The sequence below is a fragment of the Indicator indicator genome, chromosome 22, assembly GCF_027791375.1.
Source record: "Indicator indicator isolate 239-I01 chromosome 22, UM_Iind_1.1, whole genome shotgun sequence".
Classification (NCBI taxonomy): Eukaryota; Metazoa; Chordata; class Aves; order Piciformes; family Indicatoridae; genus Indicator; species Indicator indicator.
In genome coordinates, this window is record NC_072031.1 from 14,543,500 (window position 1) to 14,565,598 (window position 22,099).

The following is a 22,099-nucleotide window of genomic DNA, read 5'->3' on the forward strand; positions in this document are numbered from 1 at the left end:
TGACAATCACTAGCTGAAATTCAATAAGCTTAATGAGAAACTAGCATTGAAGAGAACTGTAAGGAAGAGGCTATCCAAATACTGACCTCTCACTTCTTAACACTGAATCAACTCACTTGCAAACAGAAATCTCTCACAGTTCCTGTAAAACCTCTGAACCACAGATCTAAAGAGCCTTGAAGCTTTTTCATCATCTTTGAGGTAAACTCATGTTTTTATTGTTTCTGTACTTCCCACCTCATTCGTCAAGGAGGAGGATTTTCTTCTCAGAGTTTTCAAGAAAAGCTTGTAGCAAGAAGGATCCTTGCACTCTTCAAACTAAAAATCTGAAAAGACTTCTTTTTAAAGTGTGGTTTGGTTTTAAATGAAGGATCCATCTGATTCTGCAGTTACCACCAAAATGAAGCATTCTTAACAGTTTCTTTGCTCCTGGTTCTTTTTGGCCTCTCTGGCCTGAATGAAAATGAAGCTGTCATCTGTCCCTAACACTGAAAAAATCATTAGACATTCTTTGGGAAGGGCAGGTGCATGTGTGTGAATTCTTTTAGTACTGGTTGAATATAATTTCATAATAGTTTTGGCCAATTTGAATTGAATTAGGGGGTTCTGAATCATAGAATCACCAGGGTTGGAAAGGACCTCAAGGATCATCCAGTTCCAACCCTCTGCCATGGGCAGGGACACCTCACACTAGATGAGGTTTCTCACAGCCACATCCAGCCTGGCTTTAAAAACCTCCAGGGATGAGGCTTCCACCACCTCCCTGGGCAACCTGTTCCAGTGTCTCACCACCCTCATGGGGAAGAATTTCTTCCTAACATCCAATCTGAATCTACCCATTTCCAGTTTTGCTCCATTCCCTCCAGTCCTGTCCCTACCTACCTGACATCCTAAAAAGTCCCTCCCCAGCTTTTTTGTAGCCCCCTTCAGATACTGGAAGGCTGCAATAAGGTCACCTCAGAGCCTTCTCTTCTCCAGGCTGAACAGCCCCAACTCTTTCAGTCTGTCTCCATAGCAGAGCAGCTCCAGCCTTCTGCTCATCCTGGTGGCTCTTCTCTGGACATCTTCCCCAGCACCTCCAGATCTTTCTTGTAATAGGGGATCCAGAATTGCATGCAGTACTCCAAGTGGGTCTCACCAGAGTGGAGCAGAGGGGGAGAATCACCTCCCTCTTTAGTACTGAGCTTTTTTTGGGTTATGGTAAAGGTACCACTTACATTCAAGGACTGAAAATCAGTCATTTAATGGATATCAAATAAGTTTGATCTACTTGCATGGGCATAAGTAAGGCATCAGTGCTAGGTCCTTTACATCTGTGCATCCAGGGATTCAAATTTCTTGTTTCTGAAGAAATGAACTTTTAATAAACTAAGATAAATAATCCAGGCCACATCAAGGTAATTGAAAAGAAGTGGTTGAGCAGTTGTGTGGGAACCAAACCAGTTCATCTGAACGAGAATTTCAAGTATGGTAAAGGTAAAGCACTTTTGAAATGAGCTAGTTTGTTATGTAATGAGAGAGTTTTCCCACTTAGATACTTAGGGATGCACACAGACACACACACATGAAGTACAGATGTGTAAAAATTGTCTTACTAACAGTGAGAATGTCCTAAGAGCTGATACTAAATATTTATGTAACTGATTCAAAAATGCTTTTAAAGCTTCAAGTCAGTAGTAATCAAGTTCTGCAATTAACACACAGTGAAGTAAAATATAGTCACAAGGAAAATTTTGTCCCAAAAGCTCTTTGGACACTATTCATCTTTTGGACACTATTCATGTGTCACAAAGTCTTCAGGGTCAACAGAAATCAAAGTGTTCTTTATGCTAATAACTATAAATACCCAGTGATATTTCTTTGGCTGGCACTGGTTATTTATCCCTTTCCATTCCATTTACTCAGCTTTCTAGGAAGTGGCTTAATGCAAGTCAGAGAAGGCTCTGAAGGGTCATTATTGCTGTCTGTCATTACCTAAATTAGGAAAAATAAATAATTTTGCTGCACATTTAAAGATAACCTTTGTAATACTGCATCCTACAAAGCATAAAATTAACTGCTCTGAGATGCATGTCTGAGCTGGCCCAAGCAGTTGTTTGAATTGGAGGGGTTTTTGTTTTCCCTTCCAAAAGCTGAAGAAAGATGAACTAAAAGTAGCATTTTGGTGGAGGGGAATAAAAAAAGCTTGAGCTATTTGTTACTCTTTGTCTGCTATTCTCCCAAAACAGAGAATCAGAGAAATATTTGGGTTGGAAGTGACCTCTGAAGATCTTCTAGTCCGACCCCCCTGCAGTCCACAGGGACATCCTCTACCAGATCAGGTTGCTCACAGCCTTGGCCAGCCTGACCTTGAATAGCTTCATGGGTGGGGCCTCAACTACCTCCCTGGGCAACCTGTTCCAGTGCTTCACCACCCTCATGGTGCAGAACTTGTCCCTAACATCCAATGTAAATCTCCTTTTCTCTAATTCTAAACCATTGCCCCAGGTCTGATCCCTACAGACCTGTGGATGTAGTCCCTCTGCAGCCTTCTTTTAGGCCCCCTTCAGGTACTGGCAGACTGCTATTAGTCTCCTCAGAGCCTTCTCTTCTCCAGGCTTGAACAATCCCAGCTTCCTCAGCCTGTCTTCCATGTCTGCATGTACAAGGTCTGTCCTTAAATGCATACTCCAAGAAAGCAAGAGCTTCCTTGAATCTGAGTTTGTTTTCCACCATCACTACTATAAAGTTGTATTTGCATTTTGTGCTATTCTGGTCTGTGTTAGACTGCTCAGAGTTCTGCAGTGTCATTGTATATTGGTATTTGTGGTCCTCTTCACCTCAAAAGCTTTCCAGATGAGATTCACAGCTTGCTTCTACACCAGATACCACCTTCTTCAGCAGAGCAGTGCTACAAACCCAGCCTTGCTGTGTAGCTAATGGCCACCTACTTTGCATTAAAGCCTAACCAGTCACCAGGACTCATGTTTTGACTTTGAGCTTTAAAATGCATGGCAGCTTTGATTCTTGGTCTCTGAATGTTTGGATTATAGAAGATGCTGAAGGTGATCAGCCTTTGAGCTGTTGCATCTTGCTTATGTTCTTAGGCTCTTCTCTGAAGAACAAAGCCAATACATACCCAAAGTATACCCCACTGTTCATGTGGGGTTCTTCAGGAGTTCCAGGTCTCCTCATTTGTTAGAGGAATGTAAATAATGGGAGTTTTTCCCCAGTCTTTAAAGCATGAAGTCAGCTTTTACTTGCCACAACAGACACATCTTAAATTATCAGTGCTCTGAAAGAAATTCAAAGTTCTAATTCTGGAGACTCTTACGACAGTGAGATTCCAATCATCCAAACACCTTGTTAGCTGTATTTGAACTGGGAAAAACCTGAACAAGAGTTGTTATTTTCTTGTGTGGAGCAAGACTGCAATCGACCAGTTGATGTTCAGCCCAGGCTGTGGGGGGTTCTTTATTGCCAAAGGCACGACAATCAAGCAGCAGAGTGACAGAGATGGTCATTTGTACACAGAGGTTCAAAAGGCAAGACAAAAAAATGGGAAGTAATCCTGTATTTCTATCCCTGACTTCATTCAATCAGTGTTACTCAGCTGCCTAACAAAGAGGAATACTTTAAAGCTGGTTATTCCTTGTTTTGTTTGGTTTCCATGAAGCATTATGTGTTCACATTTAACAAGGACTGCTACAAAGCAAATTTGAAGCCTTGGTGATGGCAGAGAAAAAATGCTGTGCTGAGATCTGGGAACAGAACGGAACACTACCCTGCTCTGAGAATTCTGCATGATATTCATAGCAAGTGATAAAGCATATGCTTGTGAAACATGTCATCTGCTGTGATCCAAATACATTTGTGTACACTTCTTTCTCAGGAATAAAAGAACATGGGGATCAAATTAAAGCAGGAGAGAGTCAACATGAAGGACTTTTGATAATTGCCCCTTTGAAAATCTGCCAATTTTTAAATTCCTTTTACTCGTTAAAAAATACTTAATGGAAGTGGGAGGTGAAACTAATTTATTTCCTAACCAAAAGTGATGTTAAAAAGTAATCTACAGCTGTCCTTACAGTTGGTGTGTGATTTACCTTTGGTAGTACATTAAATGCCCATGTAAGTGTGTGCTTGCAGCACAGGAGGCCAGTGGCATCTGGGGCTGCATCAAAAGCAATGTGGCCTGCAGATGGAGAGAAGGGATCCTGCTCCTCTGCTCTGGTGAGACCTCACCTGCAGTGCTGTGTCCAGCTCTGGAGCCTTCAGCAGAGGAATGATGTGTGGGACCTGATGGAGTAGATCCAGAGGACAGCTACAAAAATGGTCAGGGGGCTGGAACACCTCTGCTGCAAGGACAGGCTGAGGGAACTGAGGTTGTTCAGCCTGGAGAAGGCTCCAGGGAAACCTAATAGCAGCCTTCCTGAAGGGGCTACAAGAAGGCTGCAGAGGGACTGTTTCTAAAGGCCTGCAGTGAGATAGGATGAGGGGCAATGGTTTGAAGTTAAAGAGGAGGAAATTGGATGTTAGGAACATGTTGTTTACCATGAGGGTGATGGAACACTGGAACAGGTTGCCCAGGGAGGTAGTTGAGGCCCCATCCCTGGAGATTTTCAAGGTCAGGCTCAATGGCTCTGAGCAGCCTGATCTAGTGGAGGATCCTCCTGCTGACTGCAAGGGTGTTGGACTAGATGACCTTTGGAGGTCCCTTCCAACCCAAACCACTGTATGATTCTACATGTGAACACAAGTTAATGTGCTTAGTTATTGCACAGATTCGTTAGTGTCTTCTGTTTTTAAAGAGTTGCATTTAATTTGTATCCAAACATTTAAACTCAACTTTTTGCCATTCTCACCATTAGTGTTTGTATCAGGTCTATGAGGTAGCAAATGTGTTCTCAAGTTTAGATGTGGTCTTGTGCTGACCAGTCTCTTACAACAAGCTGCTGGTAGGATTTATGGTCAGCTTTAAAATGAAAAATATATGAAACTAAACCCTGTTTTGTGAGACAGAAATGTTGAAGGGAACCTTAACTTGAGCACAACAATTTAGCAGCTTCTAGTTCTCAGCTGCATAATATACCTCCTCTTAGCATCTGTTACATATTGACAACTGTGAGTAGGTGGTAATCTTACTCTTACCCACTGCCCCCCCTTCTTTCCAGCCAAATGTCATGGGAAAGAACATTGAGTGGGTAATGCCCTTCTGTTTTGCTGGGAACAAGCTCCCAGGCTATTCTTTTGAGACCCTCTTGTCACTGATCCTAATTGATTTGTGTAATTGCAAAGGGAGTGAATGTTGCTTCTCTCCCTAGGCAGAAGTGGCTGGCTGGTAGAGGTGGCCAAGGGGGACCTTACCTGTGGTGCAGGGAAAATCACTTAGACACAGTTTCTCTGTTTCTGACCCTTCAAAAGAAAACAGAGGGAGATGATGTTTCAAATGGTGGGATTAGAAGGGTGTAGCAGTTGCCTGTTTGGGGTTTTTTACTTTAAAATTGAAAAGTGCAGTTCTAAAAACAAGGCCCAAACCTGTTCCATTCTGTTTTGAAGATCGACATGCAGGCTTTAAGGCTTAGAAGTGGTCTTTGTCTGAAGGTGAAAAGTGTCTTGTACAGTCTTCCATGCTGCATGCTCTCTTCATTAGCTTAGCATAAGGGAGACCTTAGGAAGATCTTAAATTCAGTAAGATTTAGCTGAAATTCCCATCAAGAAGTGCTCCAGACAGGTTCTGATAACCTCCAGCTTGATCCTTGTACATTTGAAATCTAATTTTAGAGCATTTTGTGCAAGAGCCATTTTAAGGCAACAATGTGCTCTTCTTGACAGTCCAACAAAAGCTGAGTGAGAGCTTTGCTGAGGCATTTCACATCTAATTAACTGAAGTGGCCCATTGCAGCTTAGTAGGTGTCACCTATGTCTGTCTTTCCACACTTAGTTTCAGGTGGAACCTTTGTCACTTTATATCATTTTTCAACAGACTTCTGAAGGTTCATTGGCAAAAGAAAAATTTCCTATTTCTTCCTGGTACAAGATTCCAGCTAGAGCTCCTTAGACCAAAGAAAAGTGTTGGGGTTTTGGCCTGTGCTTTTAACTACATCAGGTTTGGGGTTGAGTTTTGTGGGGTTTTTGGTGTTTTTTGTTATTGTTGCTTTTTGGGTTTTATTTACATATTTGACTAGAGATTAGTTGGTTTCGAGTAATGGCTGTGATTTGAGGAGTCAACATCTTGGTGTTGCAGAAATTTAATGCTTCCCAAAAAGTTAAAAGAATCCAGGAACCTTGGCAAAACTTCATTCTGCTGTAGCAGTTTCTGTTGTAGGAGGCTGAGAGGCATCTTAAGATGTTCTTTACAAAATAATGAGCTGTGCTATGAAATAGTTTGTGGAGCTCTGTTTACAAAGCAAACCCAACTGCATCTCTCCTACCCAAGGAAAATAAGCAGCAGAGCCTTGGAAATGAAAGGAAAAATGTGTCCCTGCTAGGTCACTTATGGGGAATGGAGGGAGCATGCTTCAAAGCTGAGGACTGTGCCAAGAAATTTTTTGGTTATTTAATGCTTGGGTTAGTCTAAGAAAGCTGAATTGGCCTAATCTCAGCACTCAAATCATAAAAATGAATTGCTGTGCTCCTGAGACCTGCAATGGCAGTTTATAATGCCTAGAAGATAGGTATGTGTTCATTGTGCCCCTTGGGAACTTAGAGGATCACTTTGTCTCTGAAGCTGGACCAGGACAGAGCATTTATCTTCCCACTTCAGATAAGGACATCTTTCATTTTCTCACTGGTGAAAACTTGAACAGAATGGACACGATGTTGGAACAGGCAGGATGCAGGCAGCAGGCTGGAGGTTCATGGGTCTTAGCAAACCTCCCCTCAATCTGTGCTCAGAGGTTGACAGAGACAGAATTAAAAAGTAGCATTTGCTGATCTTTCTCCTCTCTCTTCATTTAGGAAAAGAATGTGCTATGGAATACTCTGCCTAAGCAGAAACTAGTCCTGCAGTGGTGTCAAGAGCTGGTCATTAGTTCAGATACAGGTGCTGGATGCTGACATTCTTGAGTGGAATAAATACTCATTTTTATGAACCACCTTGGCAACTCCTTCATCTTAGGAACTGATCTTTACACTAGACAGTACAAAGCAAATCTTCATAAAGGGAGACAGGGCTGTACCCTGAAAAAGGGTTTGGCTAAGAGCTGATAGGACTTAAAGCTTCATCTCTGCATGAGTTAACTGCAGTTAGTCACCTCCTGATTATCTTTTATATCCTTCTAGGAGTTCTTGTTTCCTTGTTTTTTCTTCAATGCACAGCATGTTCTGTATGGTCTGTGTGAATTAGCAGAATGTTTATAAGTTTGCATTACAACGAGTTACTGGAGACACAGCCCAAGACAAGCCACTGTTCCCTTGGAGGATTTTTGACTTCTGAGCCTGTGTTTGCATTCCTCCAGGTGATGATAATGGGAAGAAGGCCAACAACCCCAACCACTGTAACTGCATCATAGACCAAATCTTCACAGGTGGACTGCAGTCTGATGTTACCTGTCAAGTCTGCCAGTAAGTAACTTCTTTTTTTGATTCTATTCTGTGATTTGAATCTGTACACCCTCCAGTGCAAGTGCACTGAGTATTTTATTTTCTGAATACCAATAAAATAGCAGCAGAATTCCAGTAAGATGAGAACAGCTTAAATACAGCATCAGCTAAATGCAATCAGTTACCAGTTAACCCTTGTCTATGAAGTCATATAAAAAAAGCTTCCTGGAAGGTACCAGAGGTTTGTGGGCATAAATGAGTCTGGGAAAGGTTGTTCTTGTTCAAGTTTATAAGAAAAAGACTTCCAAGATCCCTTTGGGTTTGAAAGTATAGTGGTCTAGCAGTGCTGGATTAATGGTTGGACTTGATGGTCTTAAAGGTCTCTTCCAAGCTTCTGTGAATATATGTAGCTGCCACTGCATTTGAAGAAACTTGGGATACACAACTGTATTTTCCTTCAGTTGGGAGCCTCCTGTTCCTCAGGAGAGGTTGCAGAGAGGCTGATAACTGATGGAGTTATCTCAGGTACCAGCAAGTGAATGTTTTACATGGAAAAAAAGAAAAAGGTACTTGTTCTACTCTGTGCTGGAGCAAGCTCACTTCTCTTTCAAGATGTTTGGTGTTGCCATAGTGCAGAAGTCAGAGTTTTTGTTTTCTTTCTTTCTAACTCCACCTGCTGTCCTGCAGATGGACTTGTGCTCTGCCTCTTTGACTCTGCTTTTATGCTCAGTCTCCTGGAGAGATTTGCAGAAGGTTTACTGCAAGGAAAACCTATGAAATTTTGCTCTTTGTCTGGTAGAGCCACAGAATTTTTGTAAGACAATGAAAAGCTTGATGTGTTATGACACAGGAATAACATTGATGAAAATTCATCAAAGGTTTTCTTTTGGAAATTGACAACTTCTGCTCAAAAGAAGTTGGGGAAAAGGCAGAATATTGTGGGCTACATTAGACTGGAGAGTGAGAGAGACAGTTTCAGAGGACTCAAACAGTAGGTGGAGAGAAGTTTCCAAACTAGGATCTTAGACTCCTGGAATTCTGGGGTTCTCTTAAAACTGTGAGTGCTGGAAGAAAAGATTGGAGTCAATAGAAGTTCAAATTTTGAGAAGCTATTCCTGTAGTCCAGCTCTTGTCTGATCAAGACCATATGACACTGCTTGATGCAATTATTCTTTGGCCTCTCAAATTCCAAATGCTGTAGGAGATGTCAGCATGAACTGCAAAGCTTAACTCAGTGGACTTCTGGATAGCAAATGGATTTGACTCTCTTGTATCGAAGTAGCTTTAAGCAGCATCTTCCATGTCTTGACCAGAGGACGATGCTTCTAAGCTAGTTGGGTTGCATGTAGCTATCATCATAGCTGTTAACTGGTTTATACTGGTCAGTAGTGTGACCTCTGCCTCTGTTAGCTGGTTTATACTGGTCAGTAGTGTGACCTCTGCCTCTGTTAGCTGGTTTATACTGGTCAGTAGTGTGACCTCTGCCTCTGTTAGCTGGTTTATACTGGTCAGTAGTGTGACCTCTGCCTCTGTTAGCTGGTTTATACTGGTCAGTAGTGTGACCTCTGCCTCTGTTAGCTGGTTTATACTGGTCAGTAGTGTGACCTCTGCCTCTGTTAGCTGGTTTATACTGGTCAGTAGTGTGACCTCTGCCTCTGTTAGCTGGTTTATACTGGTCAGTAGTGTGACCTCTGCCTCTGTTAGCTGGTTTATACTGGTCAGTAGTGTGACCTCTGCCTCTGTTAGCTGGTTTATACTGGTCAGTAGTGTGACCTCTGCCTCTGTTGGCTGGTTTATACTGGTCAGTAGTGTGACCTCTGCCTCTGTTGGCTGGTTTATACTGGTCAGTAGTATGACCTCTACTTCTGTTAGCTGGTTTATACTGGTCAGTAGTATGACCTCTACTTCTGTTAGCTGGTTTATACTGGTCAGTAGTGTGACCTCTGCCTCTGTTAGCTGGTTTATACTGGTCAGTAGTGTGACCTCTGCCTCTGTTAGCTGGTTTATACTGGTCGGTAGTGTGACCTCTACCTCTGTCTCCAAGTAGTAACCTTTCTTGTTCACTTTGAGTCACAGGGCTCCAGTGAGTGGGAGAATGTATTTAATGCCTGTATTTTGCATTTGATACGTCACACACATTTCCTAAAACATATGGCTTATAAATATGCAGCAAAACAATCAGTTGTGGGAAAACACTTGGGAGCAACTCCAGTTTCTGTCGTCTCTGAGTGCCCTCTAGAGGTGATGTAGATCCCAGAGCTCTTTCAAGTGTCTGACGTGCACCTTGAAGTGAGAGACTCATAGAATCGTAGAATCATAGAATCAGTAAGGTTGGAAGAGACCTCAAAGATCATCGAGTCCAACCTGTCACCCTAAACCTCATGCCTATCTAAACCATGGCACCAAGTGCCACGTCCAATCCCCTCTTGAACACCTCCAGGGATGGTGACTCCACCACCTCCCGGGCAGCACATTCCAATGGCCAACCACTCTCTCTGTGAAGAACTTTCTCCTCACCTCCAGCCTAAACCTCCCCTGGCACAGCTTGAGACTGTGTCCTCTTGTTCTGGTGCTGGTTGCCTGGGAGAAGAGCCCAACCCCCTCCTGGCTACAACCTCCCTTCAGGTAGTTGTAGACAGCAATGAGGTCACCCCTGAGCCTCCTCTTCTCCAGGCTAAACAGTCCCAGCTCCCTCAGCCTCTCCTCATAGGGCTGTGCTCAAGGCCTCTCCCCAGCCTCGTTGCCCTTCTCTGGACATGCTCCAGCAATTCAACATCTTTCCTAAACTGAGGGGCCCAGAACTGGACTGAGGGGCCCAGAACAAGGACTCTGCTCCTTGTGCTTCGTATCAACCCATGTTAAACTGCCTTCTCTTTCACAGTGGCGTTTCCACAACGATAGATCCTTTCTGGGACATCAGTTTGGATTTGCCAGGCTCCTCCACCCCGTTCTGGCCGCTGAGTCCGGGGAGCGATGGCAGTGTCGTGAATGGGGAAAGCCATGTGTCAGGCACCACCACTCTCACAGACTGCTTGAGAAGGTAGGGCTGAAAAGAATTTGGCTTCATTCTCTTCTCCAGGTGACACTGAACAATGGGAGTTAAGCCATGCTTTGTCAGGGCATTACCCCCAGGCAGCAGTTCTATACCTATTCTAAGGATTTTTTTTTCTTTTTTTTGCACAAGAGAAAGTGAGAAGGCAAAGAAGGCTCAGAGCAGCAGCAGCTCTAACAATAAGCAATCAAAACCAGTTGCCATGTGTTACAAAAAGAAAACAGTTTCTACATTGGCTGCTGCCAGGCACTGTGGTTTTCAGTGATTGAAACCACTAGGGTCTGCCTCCATGTTGTTGTTTGTGGCAGCTAAGCAAGCACATAGAGTTCACAAAGCATTTAATATTTGTCTGAATTGTAACACCAAGTAGGAATCTGATTTTTCTATAGGCCGAGCTGAGGGTCAGCTACTGCTGGCTTAGTTGTGAGGATAGCATTAAAAATGAAAGGAATGGAGCTTTCCAAATTATGATTGTGAACAGAAAATGTAGGAATCCCAGAAACAGGTAACTGGGGAGAACGTTGAGGCTTCATGCCCAGTTAACTTGAATCTTTTAGCAGATCTGAAAATGTTCTCTTGTGGTAAATGCAGATATTTGTCAAAGATATTTGTCTGAGGAAGAGGTAACCTGTAGCCTGGGGCAAAGCTAATCCTCCTGAACTAAAAATTGATAACCTCTGACATCTGATTTCTAATCTTCTTGATACTTTTTAAAGACAATATTTTAAGAAAACAAGGGAATTAGTACAAATGAGAAACTGCTGATGCAGGAATGCATTAAGAGGCAAAACCAGTCAAGTTTTGATGATTTTCTTTAATGTGGAGATTAATAGAATCAGGGAGAGAGGATGATAGGAAAGGAAAAACATCAAAACATCCAGCTTCAAAGATACCCTCAAAGAGTATGGATTTTGGAAAGTGGAACTCTTAACAGATAAAGAGGATATGTCTAGGTTTTTACCCAGAAGTTAGCAAATAGGTTTGTAACTTCATGTCAACCAGTGTGGCCATGCAGCTTGAAGTTGGTTTGGAGAGGGAAGGAATTGAGCAGCAATATGACAAAACCCAGAAAGCTGTAGGCACTCTTAATACAATTACACATTTATAAGCCTTTTTTTTTTTTTTTTTTTTACAGATTTGAGAGAGGAAAAAAAATAAATAAATCAAACCCCAAAACCAGAGGATAGAGAGGTAAAGGAAATAGGCTACATAGGGTAGCTAATGGAAATCTTGTTAATTAAATTAGGAGAGACCATGAGGTGTTGATTATCATTTAATGCTGCATTAGTTATGCACATAATCAGGCAAGGTAGGGTTAGTGCTGAGTTGATACCCTGTTGCCCTCCTGTCCTTAGTGTCTGCATGTAGGTAAAAATCAGTGATTTCAAAATATTTCGTCTAAAAATCCTAGTTTCAAAGCAGCCTCTAGGAAGATTTGCCCTGTGGAAGCCTTAAACCTGGAGGCTTAGCAGTCCATCCTCATGGCCTTTTCTGTGCTGACAGTTTCTGACAAAGTGAGAGATGTTTTGCTGTAGTGTGTTGTGAGAACATAGAGGCTGTGTATTTTCTCTACGCAGTTCTCTGTCCTGTAATGGTCTCTTCCTGTAGCTCCCTTGAGCAGTGCTGTCTGAAAATTTTGAAAGAGATTTTTCTAGTTGTCAACACTTGGATTTTCTTGGAAGATGTCTGTATTTTGAAAAGAACTTTGTGTTTACAGCCCTTGCCATCTCAGAGCTTTGATCTTAGCCCTGGGGGGCTACAAGCTAGAATAGTGTCCTGCAGATAGCATGCAGCTGAGCACAGGAATTGTGTCATCCTGCTTCAGATCTCCCATATCAGTATTTGGAGTCTGAAAATGAAAGGTCTTTGCCTTCTGTGTGGAAATTAGCTGTCCTGTTGCAGGAGATGAGCTAACATTTAGCTTCTGTCTCAGACACTGATGCACTTTAGTGCAGTGTTCCCAAGTAGAGCAATGATGAATGTCAGATGTAGATATCTGAACCACAGCACCTTATGTGGTTGTAGGTTTTGGGTTTATTCAAAATGACACTTAAAAGCCATGACCTCTCTCTTGTAGTGCCAGTGACCCACAAGTAAAAGAAGTGTTTTCAGCATGTGTGAAAATCTGTCTGATGGGTTTGTGCATCCCTTTGCTTTTTAATATTTTTTTCAGGTTTACAAGGCCAGAACATCTAGGAAGCAGTGCCAAAATCAAATGTAGTGGTTGCCATAGCTACCAGGAATCTACCAAACAACTCACTATGAAGAAGTTACCCATTGTGGCCTGTTTTCATCTCAAAGTAAGTTCAGAGGGGGCAGACAGAGCAGAGGATGTGCATTTATCTCTGAGAGGATGAGCTAAATTCCTGGACATGTCTTCTGGCTTTCACTGACTAATCTTTTCTGCTATAAAGTAATATAAAGAACAGCTTGCCTGCCCAGCTAGATTTTCTATTAAGATAGTATTACATTATCTATAATGCAGCTTTGCAGTATGTCTGTGGGAACCTGACTAATCAGAATCTAGAAATAAAAATGGAAGGCAGGTCCAGTCCCTGAGCCTGTGTAGAAACCCATCTCCAGCAGCACTTCCTCATCCTGCATGTTTAAATTTTTACTCTAAACATTTCTCCTGGGAGAAGGTCACAGAGGAGCTCTGTGTTGAAGGAACAAGACAAAGTTACCAGTTGCAATGGAGAAAGCTTCTTGTATCTTCCCAGCTGTGATGTTTTCAGAATTTCCAGTCCAGTTTCTCTCAGATGAAGTCCTGAGACACACTGTCATAGTTGGTACCCTCCTCTACAGTTTAAGCCTGAGAGTATGACTGGTGCAAAGTAGACACCTGCTGCAGGACATGGAGGTCATTCTGTGTCAGGAGGCAAAGAGTCCTTGAAGAGTGATGCCACAAGCAGCCACTATAGTAATTTAGCTCATCTTTGATCTGCTTGAGCTTCTCAGATGCACACCTCTAAGGTCTTGAGGTGTCTCCTGGGACAGAATGACCAAGTCTTCTCATTGCTAGGCTGCAAGTGGTGATCACTGGCCTCAGCTGTTATCACCAGTGTTTCAAGAAACTTTGTAGCTGAGGATGATACTAATGTCACATCAGCCACATAAAGAAAACCAACATTTTGCCTCTGCCCATGGTGACTGGAAACAGATTTTTTTAACTGGCAGCTTGTGTGCTGTGTCCAGATAAGGCTGGTATGAAGGCTGGATGAAGGCTTCTCTTCCCAATGGGGGAATGGTGAATTGAAAGGACACACTCCAGCCTTTTCCTCCAGAGACTTTGTTCAGTTGTTCAATTCTAAGGTGGTTTCTGGGCTTTGATCTTGGGTAACACACCTGCAAAAATGCTGGAAGTAGACCCTTATCTTGTAGCTGTCGTGGCAGAGCACATGCTGAACTTCACTGGAACTTGGACAGAGCTTTTCTGGTTTATTTTCCAGTAGCTCTCTAAGCTAGGTCAGTATGTTACATTTTCCAGCATTGAACAATCTTGTGTAACTCCAGTGTCAGTGAGCAAGTCACAGACTGTATTCAGGAAATGATTGTGGTTTGGAGTTGTAAATTGCATAGCAACTCTGTATCCAGCATAGCAGGGATTTAAAATCTGTTTTCAAAATCTGATTTGTAGAGAAGGTTGTTAATGAAGCGTGGAGGTCCTGACACAAAAGCAGAATGCTGTGGGAAGGTCTGTATTTGTGACAAAAGATTGGTTTTGCTTTTTGCTGGAAAAAAGTGTTAGAGGTGGAAAGAATTCCCTCTGATTCCCTCATGCCTTCAGATGTTCAGCTCCATATACCAGAATTTTTTCAGCTGCATCCTGAGTGTTAACCAAGATGATTTACAACGTTTTGTGCCAAAGATTATCAGCTTGAGTGGAATAGATAATAGCACAGTTGCACAGTTTCTTTGTTCTTCTTTAGCTGTTTGTGGTCTTCCTGAAGGGTGTTCTTGCAAGACTCACTTGAGGTTTCAGGAGTGCATGGCTGTCTGCTTGGCTGTTAGAAGCAATTTTGGGGGCGTGGGGGGTATGTAGCTCTTAGTTTTATATTACTGCAAAGTAGGTGGCAAAATGTACCTTGGAGGCTCTCCTCTTGGGTGAGACAAGGTGAATGTGCTCAACCCTTTTCCTACACTCAGTTCAGTATTTCTGTTGCCCAGAGTGACTGCTGATTTTTTTGGGAAGATAACTTGCTTTCCCTAAGTGATTGTGTTGTCCAGGCCATGCAGAATGCTAATGTCCTTTCATGTGTTAAAGCAAAACAAAAAAAGAACCAGAAAAGATAAGAATTACAGAAGTCTCAGCTTTTTTCACATCTGGATCTGTTGCTAGGGAATTGTTACGGCACCACAATTGGAAAATAATTAACTCAAAGTGTAAATAGAGCAGAACTTCTGAGAAATGGGGAGAGAAGCTGCCTTGAAATAGAAACTCATTCATCTCTTTCTGCTATTTGTTCCTGTTTCCATTTAACATTCAGTCAAGAAGCAGAGGAGAGGCTGGTGGGTATTGCAGCTCCTTCTGGCAGAGAGACAAGGCTTTTTTTATGATCATCCTCCATTTTTGCCTTCATTTGAATTGGTGCTTCTGTGTAGGCTTCACTCTTGTCACTTGAGATGATTGGATGGGTGGATTCAAGTGCATGAACCTGATGGCAAGCTCTGATTGGCACCAGTTCTGTGTGCCAGTGTAGGCGGCAGCCATGTGTTTGGATAGTGCGGAGTACAGATGAACTCTGGGTAAAGGCTGTGTGTGCTCTCACTGTTTAATATTATTTCTTAATGTCAGTTGGCAATCATTCTGTATGTAAAGATATTAAGGGCAACAATCTCATCAATACTGTGGGTTTCTTCCCCAAACTGGGGCTTACTTTTCTGGTAGAAATGTGCTGGTATTTACAGGGGGTTCCCAGCCCATATAGCTGATAGGAAAAAAAAACCCTGAGGCTATCCTTGGATATTGACTGCTAATATGATTCCTTAGAACACTGGTAACAGACAGAAAACTTTGCCTTTCTCTAAAGAAAAAAATTTTTCCTTCCACTTTGTCTCCAGCGGTTTGAACACTCAGCCAAACTGAGGCGAAAGATCACTACGTATGTCTCGTTTCCTCTGGAGCTGGACATGACACCATTCATGGCTTCCAGGTGTGTACCAAGTCCAAAACGCCCCAAAGACCTGGGCAGAACTGTTAACCTCTCCATACATGTGCACCATGAAACATGCAGTGTGCCTGGCTCAAGATTATAGAACAGTGTGGATGCTTCTGTTGTAAGCTTCTCCTTGCAGTGTGCATCTTCCCTAGTTTTTAGATAAACCATTGAGTTTTGAGTGCCAGAAAAGGGTTTATATGTAAACAGTTTTGGGGTTTTTTATTATTAGTGTATTATGTTTCTTGCTGAATGTTAAAATTACAGGCTCAGACCCATCATGCCTTCAGATCTCTACTTTGGTGCCTGCACCCCAGTGGCCACCCACCAGTCAACTTGTGTAATTAGGCAGACCAGACATAACCTAGTGCCTAATGAGTATTTCTGAAGTGAGAAAAAAAATCCTTTTTTATTTCTGCACACATGCAAATCTGAGTGGAGGTTTTTTTCATTTTGTACCTTCAGCTTCTGTTTAAAGAACACTGCAAGAAGGGAAAAAAAAATACCAAACTGTAGTCCAGATTAAAATAACTATTTCTAGTGGGCATTTAACTGGAAACAGTAAGACTTCTCCTGCCTCCCAGGTTTGGGGAAAGGCATGACATTTATTTAAGTACAGCTGTAGGAATGGAATTTAATCAGCTCAGTTAATGAGATTTGTCAGATGTGTTCTGTTCAAATATACAAAGAGGATATTCAGATATCATTTATACCTGAAAAATAAAGCCCCAAAACATGGCAGCTCTTAACACAGGGGCTGAAGTTGATGCTAAAATGTTCAAGCCGTCAATTCAAACGTTGCCTGCCCTCCACCTTCCCTCCCCAAGAAAAGGAGAATATGCTTCTGCCAGCAAATAAAGCGCAAGCTGCTCTAGGTGAACCTGCTCTCTCAGGGTGTTTGGTCTAGATGATCTCCAGAGGTCCCATATCATTCTGTGCTTCTGTGAAAGGAGAGCTCTGAAACTCTGTTAAGTCAGTGTTTTATTAAAAGTATATGGTTTATTCCAGTATATTCTGCAGATTGGGAGACTTCTTTGTTTCCTCTGTGGTGAATTCTCCCTAGGTAGAGGAGAAAGAACAGGCTCTGCTGGTGAAAGGTATCAAGCATAATGGAATATAGATGGGATAATCAGCAGACATAACTCAGTAATCTGAATTTCATCGGCTAGGAAATCAACAGCATAATCCTCTTGCTGCTGGCAGAACACAAAATGATCTTACAAGTCAGAGCCAGGGTGATTGACCCATCAGAGGATAAAGGATTGATGTAATTAGATATTTTCCCAGGTTTCAAATAGGAATCTTTTCTTAACCTGTTTGGAAGCTTTTTGGGTAGGACATTTGACATAAAACAGCTCTGGGTTTGCAGCGCCGAAGCCTTGACCAGAGGAGAAATGGTTTCTCGTGTAGCGTTGCTGTGAGAACGAATAAAAGCATCCTCAGCATCCCAATCAGCAGCCCTTCTCTGCTGCTAAGCACACTGTGCTCATGCACACAGCCCTGGATTCAGCAAGCAGGCTGTGTCATGTACAACCCCTCTCCTCACTTTAAGTGACTGGATTTTTGTATGTGTGTGTGTTGCAGTAAAGAGAGCAGAATGAACGGGCAGTACCAGCAGCCGACGGATAGTCTAAACAATGATAATAAGTAAGTGGCACTTTCCATGGCTCCTATTGTCAAAAGCTAGTTGGCTTCTAGAAGGAGGATAGACAGTCTGCTGGGTGTCCTGCAGGCTGAAGTGCATTGACAGCACAGGAAGTTTGAACTGGTGAAACAGAAAAGCTTCATTCTCTCCCTGCAATCTCCAACCATTCCGTGGGTTTGTGGCAGCTGACATGCAGATCCGAAGGTGATAACCCCAGCAAGCAGGCTGTGAGAAAAAGTAAAAGCTGTAGTTACAGTGTTAAAAGGGATGAATGTTTTCCTTTAAATAATCCTATTTCTATTGCAACAGCAAAGAGAGGTCCAGAGGATGGAAAAAAACTTTACAGAACAGCAAGAAAGTTCCAAGTAGATTAAGAAAGTTCCAAGTAGATGACCCCCAGTAATTCCAGACTCTTGGCCAGGTATTGATTCCAGTCAGAATAAATGGCAGGCTGATAAGAGACTTGCTCAAGAATGTCAAGACAGTGCAACTGAAACCAGAATCATCACTTGATGGGAACAGAGATGATCACACAAACCTAATCTTGATTTTTAATAAGGTTCCAAGTTTGGTTGCTATAGCCATCTGCTATTTCAGGTATTTAAATTCTTCTAATAGTCTGATAAAAATCACACAGCAGATTTGGAAGCTAGCAAACCAGATCTTAGAGCAGTTGTCACACAGGAGGGTAGCAGGGAGGTGTTACCTGTGGTCCTACAGTGACCAATTCATTTGGTCTGTGGGGTTAGCAAAGGCCTGAAAGAAACTGCTGAGGTCTGCACATGACTGAAGTGAACATTGAAGAGGGTTAGGTGAAGAGAGTAGAAGCATCTGGGCTGCTTAGTTAACAGCTGGGACAATCCAGTCTGTCTAGGGCTAGAGTGATGTCCATCCTAGTTGAATTGAAGGAAGAGGGTGGTGGTTACCAGTGGCTCCATAGACAGTCAACTGAACAGGTGTCTTGTTATGGCAGCACTGTCAAAAGAGCTCTGAATTTCAAACACAAGTAGGACAACATCAAGTGAGACTGGAGAGATTATTTTACCATTGTGCTGCTGGTAGTGTCCCAGTTTTTGGACAGCACACTAAGAAAGTATTAAAGAGAATGGAGAACATTTGAAAAAGAGCCACAAGTGCGTTTAAGACTGAAAACAAAATCTTGCCTTAGAACAAAAGAGGCAAGGCCTTCAGTCTTCTCCTTATTAAGAAAAGACAAGGAAAAACACCCCAAAGTTAAGAACAACCTGATTAGTCTTATCAGTACCTTCTTTTGGAGCAGAGCTGTGTCTGCTGGTTCTCAGGCTAGCAGGCAAATGGCGCAGCAGCATCGGGAAGCTGGGGCTGATTCTGTTCAGTGTTTCAGAATAGGTACAGACTTTCCACGTTAAGGGCAATTATCAGTACAGGAATTTATCAGTACAAATACTTAAGGTTAGCTGTAGTTAAGATTACCTCCTTCCCCAGCCCTCAAATGCATTTTTCTGGTTCACTAGAGGAACTTATTCAGGGAGATAGGTCAGGCTAGGTAGTCAGTGGGGCTTCCTCAGGAATGCATCAGTATTGATCTATTTTAGAATAGTATTTTGGATAGAAAAGAAACTTCTTGCAGAAAGAAAGGGTTGTTAAGCACTGGGACAGGCTCCCCAGGGAGGTGGCTGAATCCCCATCCCTGAAGGTGTTTAGATGAGGCAGAGATGTGGTGCTGGGGTCATGGTTTAGCACAGCAGACCTGGTAGAGTTAGGGAGTGGTTGAACTCGATGGTTTTTAAGGTCTTTTCCAACCAAAATGATTCTGTGATTCTAAAAGTCTTTGCTAGCCAGCACTGGTAAAGCTGTTGGCTGTGTCATCAGGCTGGAATGTTGCACTGAGCAAGACAGAAAGAGGGAAGTGTGGCTCTTTGCCCCAGGCAAGGATGCTCGCTTCCCACTTAGTGGTAAGAGCTGGTGTTGTACTGATGGATCAGACTCTTTCCTGTTGCTGTACATGCTTATGAGCACATGCTTCAGTTGCTTTTCCCCTTTTGATCCACAAATTCATTAACTCTTTTCTGTACCAGGTATTCCTTGTTTGCAGTAGTTAATCACCAGGGAACCTTGGAGAGTGGGCACTATACCAGCTTCATCCGGCAGCACAAGGACCAGTGGTTCAAGTGTGATGATGCCATTATCACCAAGGCTAGCATTAAGGATGTGCTAGACAGTGAAGGGTAAGTTGGCCTCTGGAGAGGAGAGAGGATGGGAAACCTTCACTTTTGTTGGGTTTTCCTTCCTTTTCAGTTAAAAGACTCTCATCATAGAGATGATTTAATTCCTCTCTCTGAATATCTGATGTCCCTCTCTGTGTATCCATCAGCCTTCCAGGATGCTGCTCTAGAATCCTGGATTTGTTAAAAGAAGAGGAGGAGGGAAATGAGGGATGACAGCTGCCTGTAGTGTCTGTAACTGGTGCTCATGTCCCAGCTCTTGCTCAGGGAAGGGGCTCTGGAAACCAAAGTGATGTGGGCATCCAGTGTAGAACTGGCATTGACCTCCATGGCAGAATCCAGCCTTGGTCCACAGAGCCTGTGGAGCAGGGTGTAAGAGATCTGAAGGGGGTTGGACTTAGATGATCTTTTGAGGTCCCTTCCAGCCCCTAACATTCTGTGATTCTGTGAAAAGCCATTAAGAAAATACAGTAAACCAGAGTGGCACAGCAGTGTGGGAGGCACATCTAGAACATGAGCTCGTGGCTTGAAATTGATTTCAGATTGACATTTTGGTGTCAGATGCTTGCATTAGGCTTGTATGGGGAGTGCAGGGCAGCAAGGGAGGGGACATCTTGCTGTTCCTCACTCGAAGGAAGCCCCAAGGACTGGTACATGTTGAAGAAAAAGGTAACATCTGAACTTTTCATTCTCAGCTATGGAAAGATAAGCTTTTTTTCTTGTGGTTTTAATTATTCCTGACATTTCCAAGGATTGCTGCAGGCACAGATACTCAGTAATTTAATTTAACGGATTTCTCCTTTTACTTCAACCAGGAAGTAAAAAAAGAGAAAATCTGTAATATGTAAATCCTAGTGTAAAGTGTTTGACACTGTAACTTCTGCTTTGAAGTCAGCAGAAAAATGAGTTTGTTTTTCTCCCCCAAAACCCCAGTTCTCCTCCTCAGATGGGGTCTGTCTGTGGGAGAATCTGCCAAGGGCAAGGAGGAGAGGATATGTGACATAACTGCTGCCCATCCAGCTCATTAAAGGCTGCTTTGTGCTCTGATCCATTTTCCCTGGTTCAGATAAAGGCTGACACTAAATAGATTTTCATTGTAGAAGGGAAGCTCCATAGGGTGTGAGATGGAATGATAATAATTGGCAAGTCTCAAAAGTGCTTTGAAGCACTTTGAGAGAGTCAGGCAGTGACCCTGTCAGTGTGTGGTGTGCGAGGAGGATGCAGAGATGAGCTCACTTCCTTCTGACAGGTACCTGCTTGAGGGCTGGGTTCCCTCACATAGCATAAAGTAATTAAGGGCAGGAAGAATTTCATCCTGGTAGAACACCAGATTTCAGTACAGATTGAGCCAGGAACTATTTGAGGTGGAGTTGAGTGGGACACATGAATTTTCACCCACATGCTTGGTTCTTCCTTTACCTTCTGTGCCAGTAAATGGCAGAGGGTTTGCAGTAACCCTGGGTGCCTGATGCTTTGGTGACACCACTCTAAAGCAATGGTTGCATCTTGAAGCACCTTCCTTGTGTTCTCTGTCATGATGGTGTCAAGTGGATGCTGCCTCTCTGGCCACCAACACAGTCCAATCATTCAGGTTGGAAGCAGATTGCACAGCAAGGTTTGACTGTTTGATGTACAACTGTTTGGTTCCCTGAGTTGCTGGTAAAATTGTCAGCTGCCTTCCCTCCTCCTCATCCCTGTGTGCTGCAGGGAACTGACGTGTCCCTGGAATGACTTCAAATTGAAAAGAAAAACAAAATTAATAGTTCTCATTTCTTTGGGTCAGAAAAAATGATCAGGGGACTGGAACACCTCTGCTACAAGAACAGGCTGAGGGAGCTGGGGGTGTTCAGCCTGGAGAAGAGGAGGCTCTGAGGAGACCTAATAGCAGCCTGCCAGTACCTGAAGGGGCTACAAGAAGGCTTCAGAGGGACTGTTTGTGAAGGCCTGCAATGATAGGATGAGAGGCAATGGTTTGAAATGAGAGAAAAGGAGACTTAGATTGGATGTTAGGAACAAGTTCTGCACCATGAGGGTGGAGGAGCACTGGAACAAGTTGCCCAGGGAGGTAGTTGAGGCCCCATCCCTGGTGATACTGGAGATCAGGCTGTGAGCAACCTGATCTTTAGAGGATGTCCCTGCTGACTGCAGGTCCTGGCGTTGGCCTAGATGACCTTTGGAGGTCCCTTCCGACCCAAACTGTTCTATGATCCCGGTGGAAATACTGATCCAGCAGCAAGCTGAGCTGTACCTCTTGCTTCCTTGCAGGTATTTGCTGTTCTATCACAAACAGTTCCTGGAGTATGAATAGCCTTATCCAGCAGCTTGTCTCTAAACAAGGAAGAAAATAAGCAAGCCTTCTGACTCGACACACAAACCTACCTGAAATGAAAAGACCTATTAAAAACCAACTCGCACTGAGCTGTAACAGGACCTACTTGACACTGACTCAAAGCCTGGCGGATAAGAAATGAACAATGTCCAAGGTGTTTGCGGTCCCACGAGGACAGAAAAGGGGGGA

The 22,099-nt window shown here is 43.1% G+C and overlaps 1 protein-coding gene across 2 annotated transcripts in view; it reads left to right on the forward strand.

Moving 5' to 3' along the window:
• USP22 (ubiquitin specific peptidase 22) overlaps window positions 1-21,896 on the forward strand; it is a 105,705-nt gene extending 83,809 nt beyond the window's left edge. For both annotated transcript variants that reach the window (XM_054390943.1, XM_054390944.1), the window contains 7 exons: window positions 7,440-7,545; window positions 10,406-10,564; window positions 12,750-12,876; window positions 15,638-15,729; window positions 17,317-17,379; window positions 19,435-19,584; window positions 21,847-21,896. In XM_054390943.1, coding sequence (XP_054246918.1) covers window positions 7,440-7,545; window positions 10,406-10,564; window positions 12,750-12,876; window positions 15,638-15,729; window positions 17,317-17,379; window positions 19,435-19,584; window positions 21,847-21,889 — 740 coding nt within the window. In that variant the 3' untranslated portion in view covers window positions 21,890-21,896. The remainder of the gene's footprint in view (window positions 1-7,439; window positions 7,546-10,405; window positions 10,565-12,749; window positions 12,877-15,637; window positions 15,730-17,316; window positions 17,380-19,434; window positions 19,585-21,846) is intronic.
• Window positions 21,897-22,099: the final 203 nt, after the last annotated feature.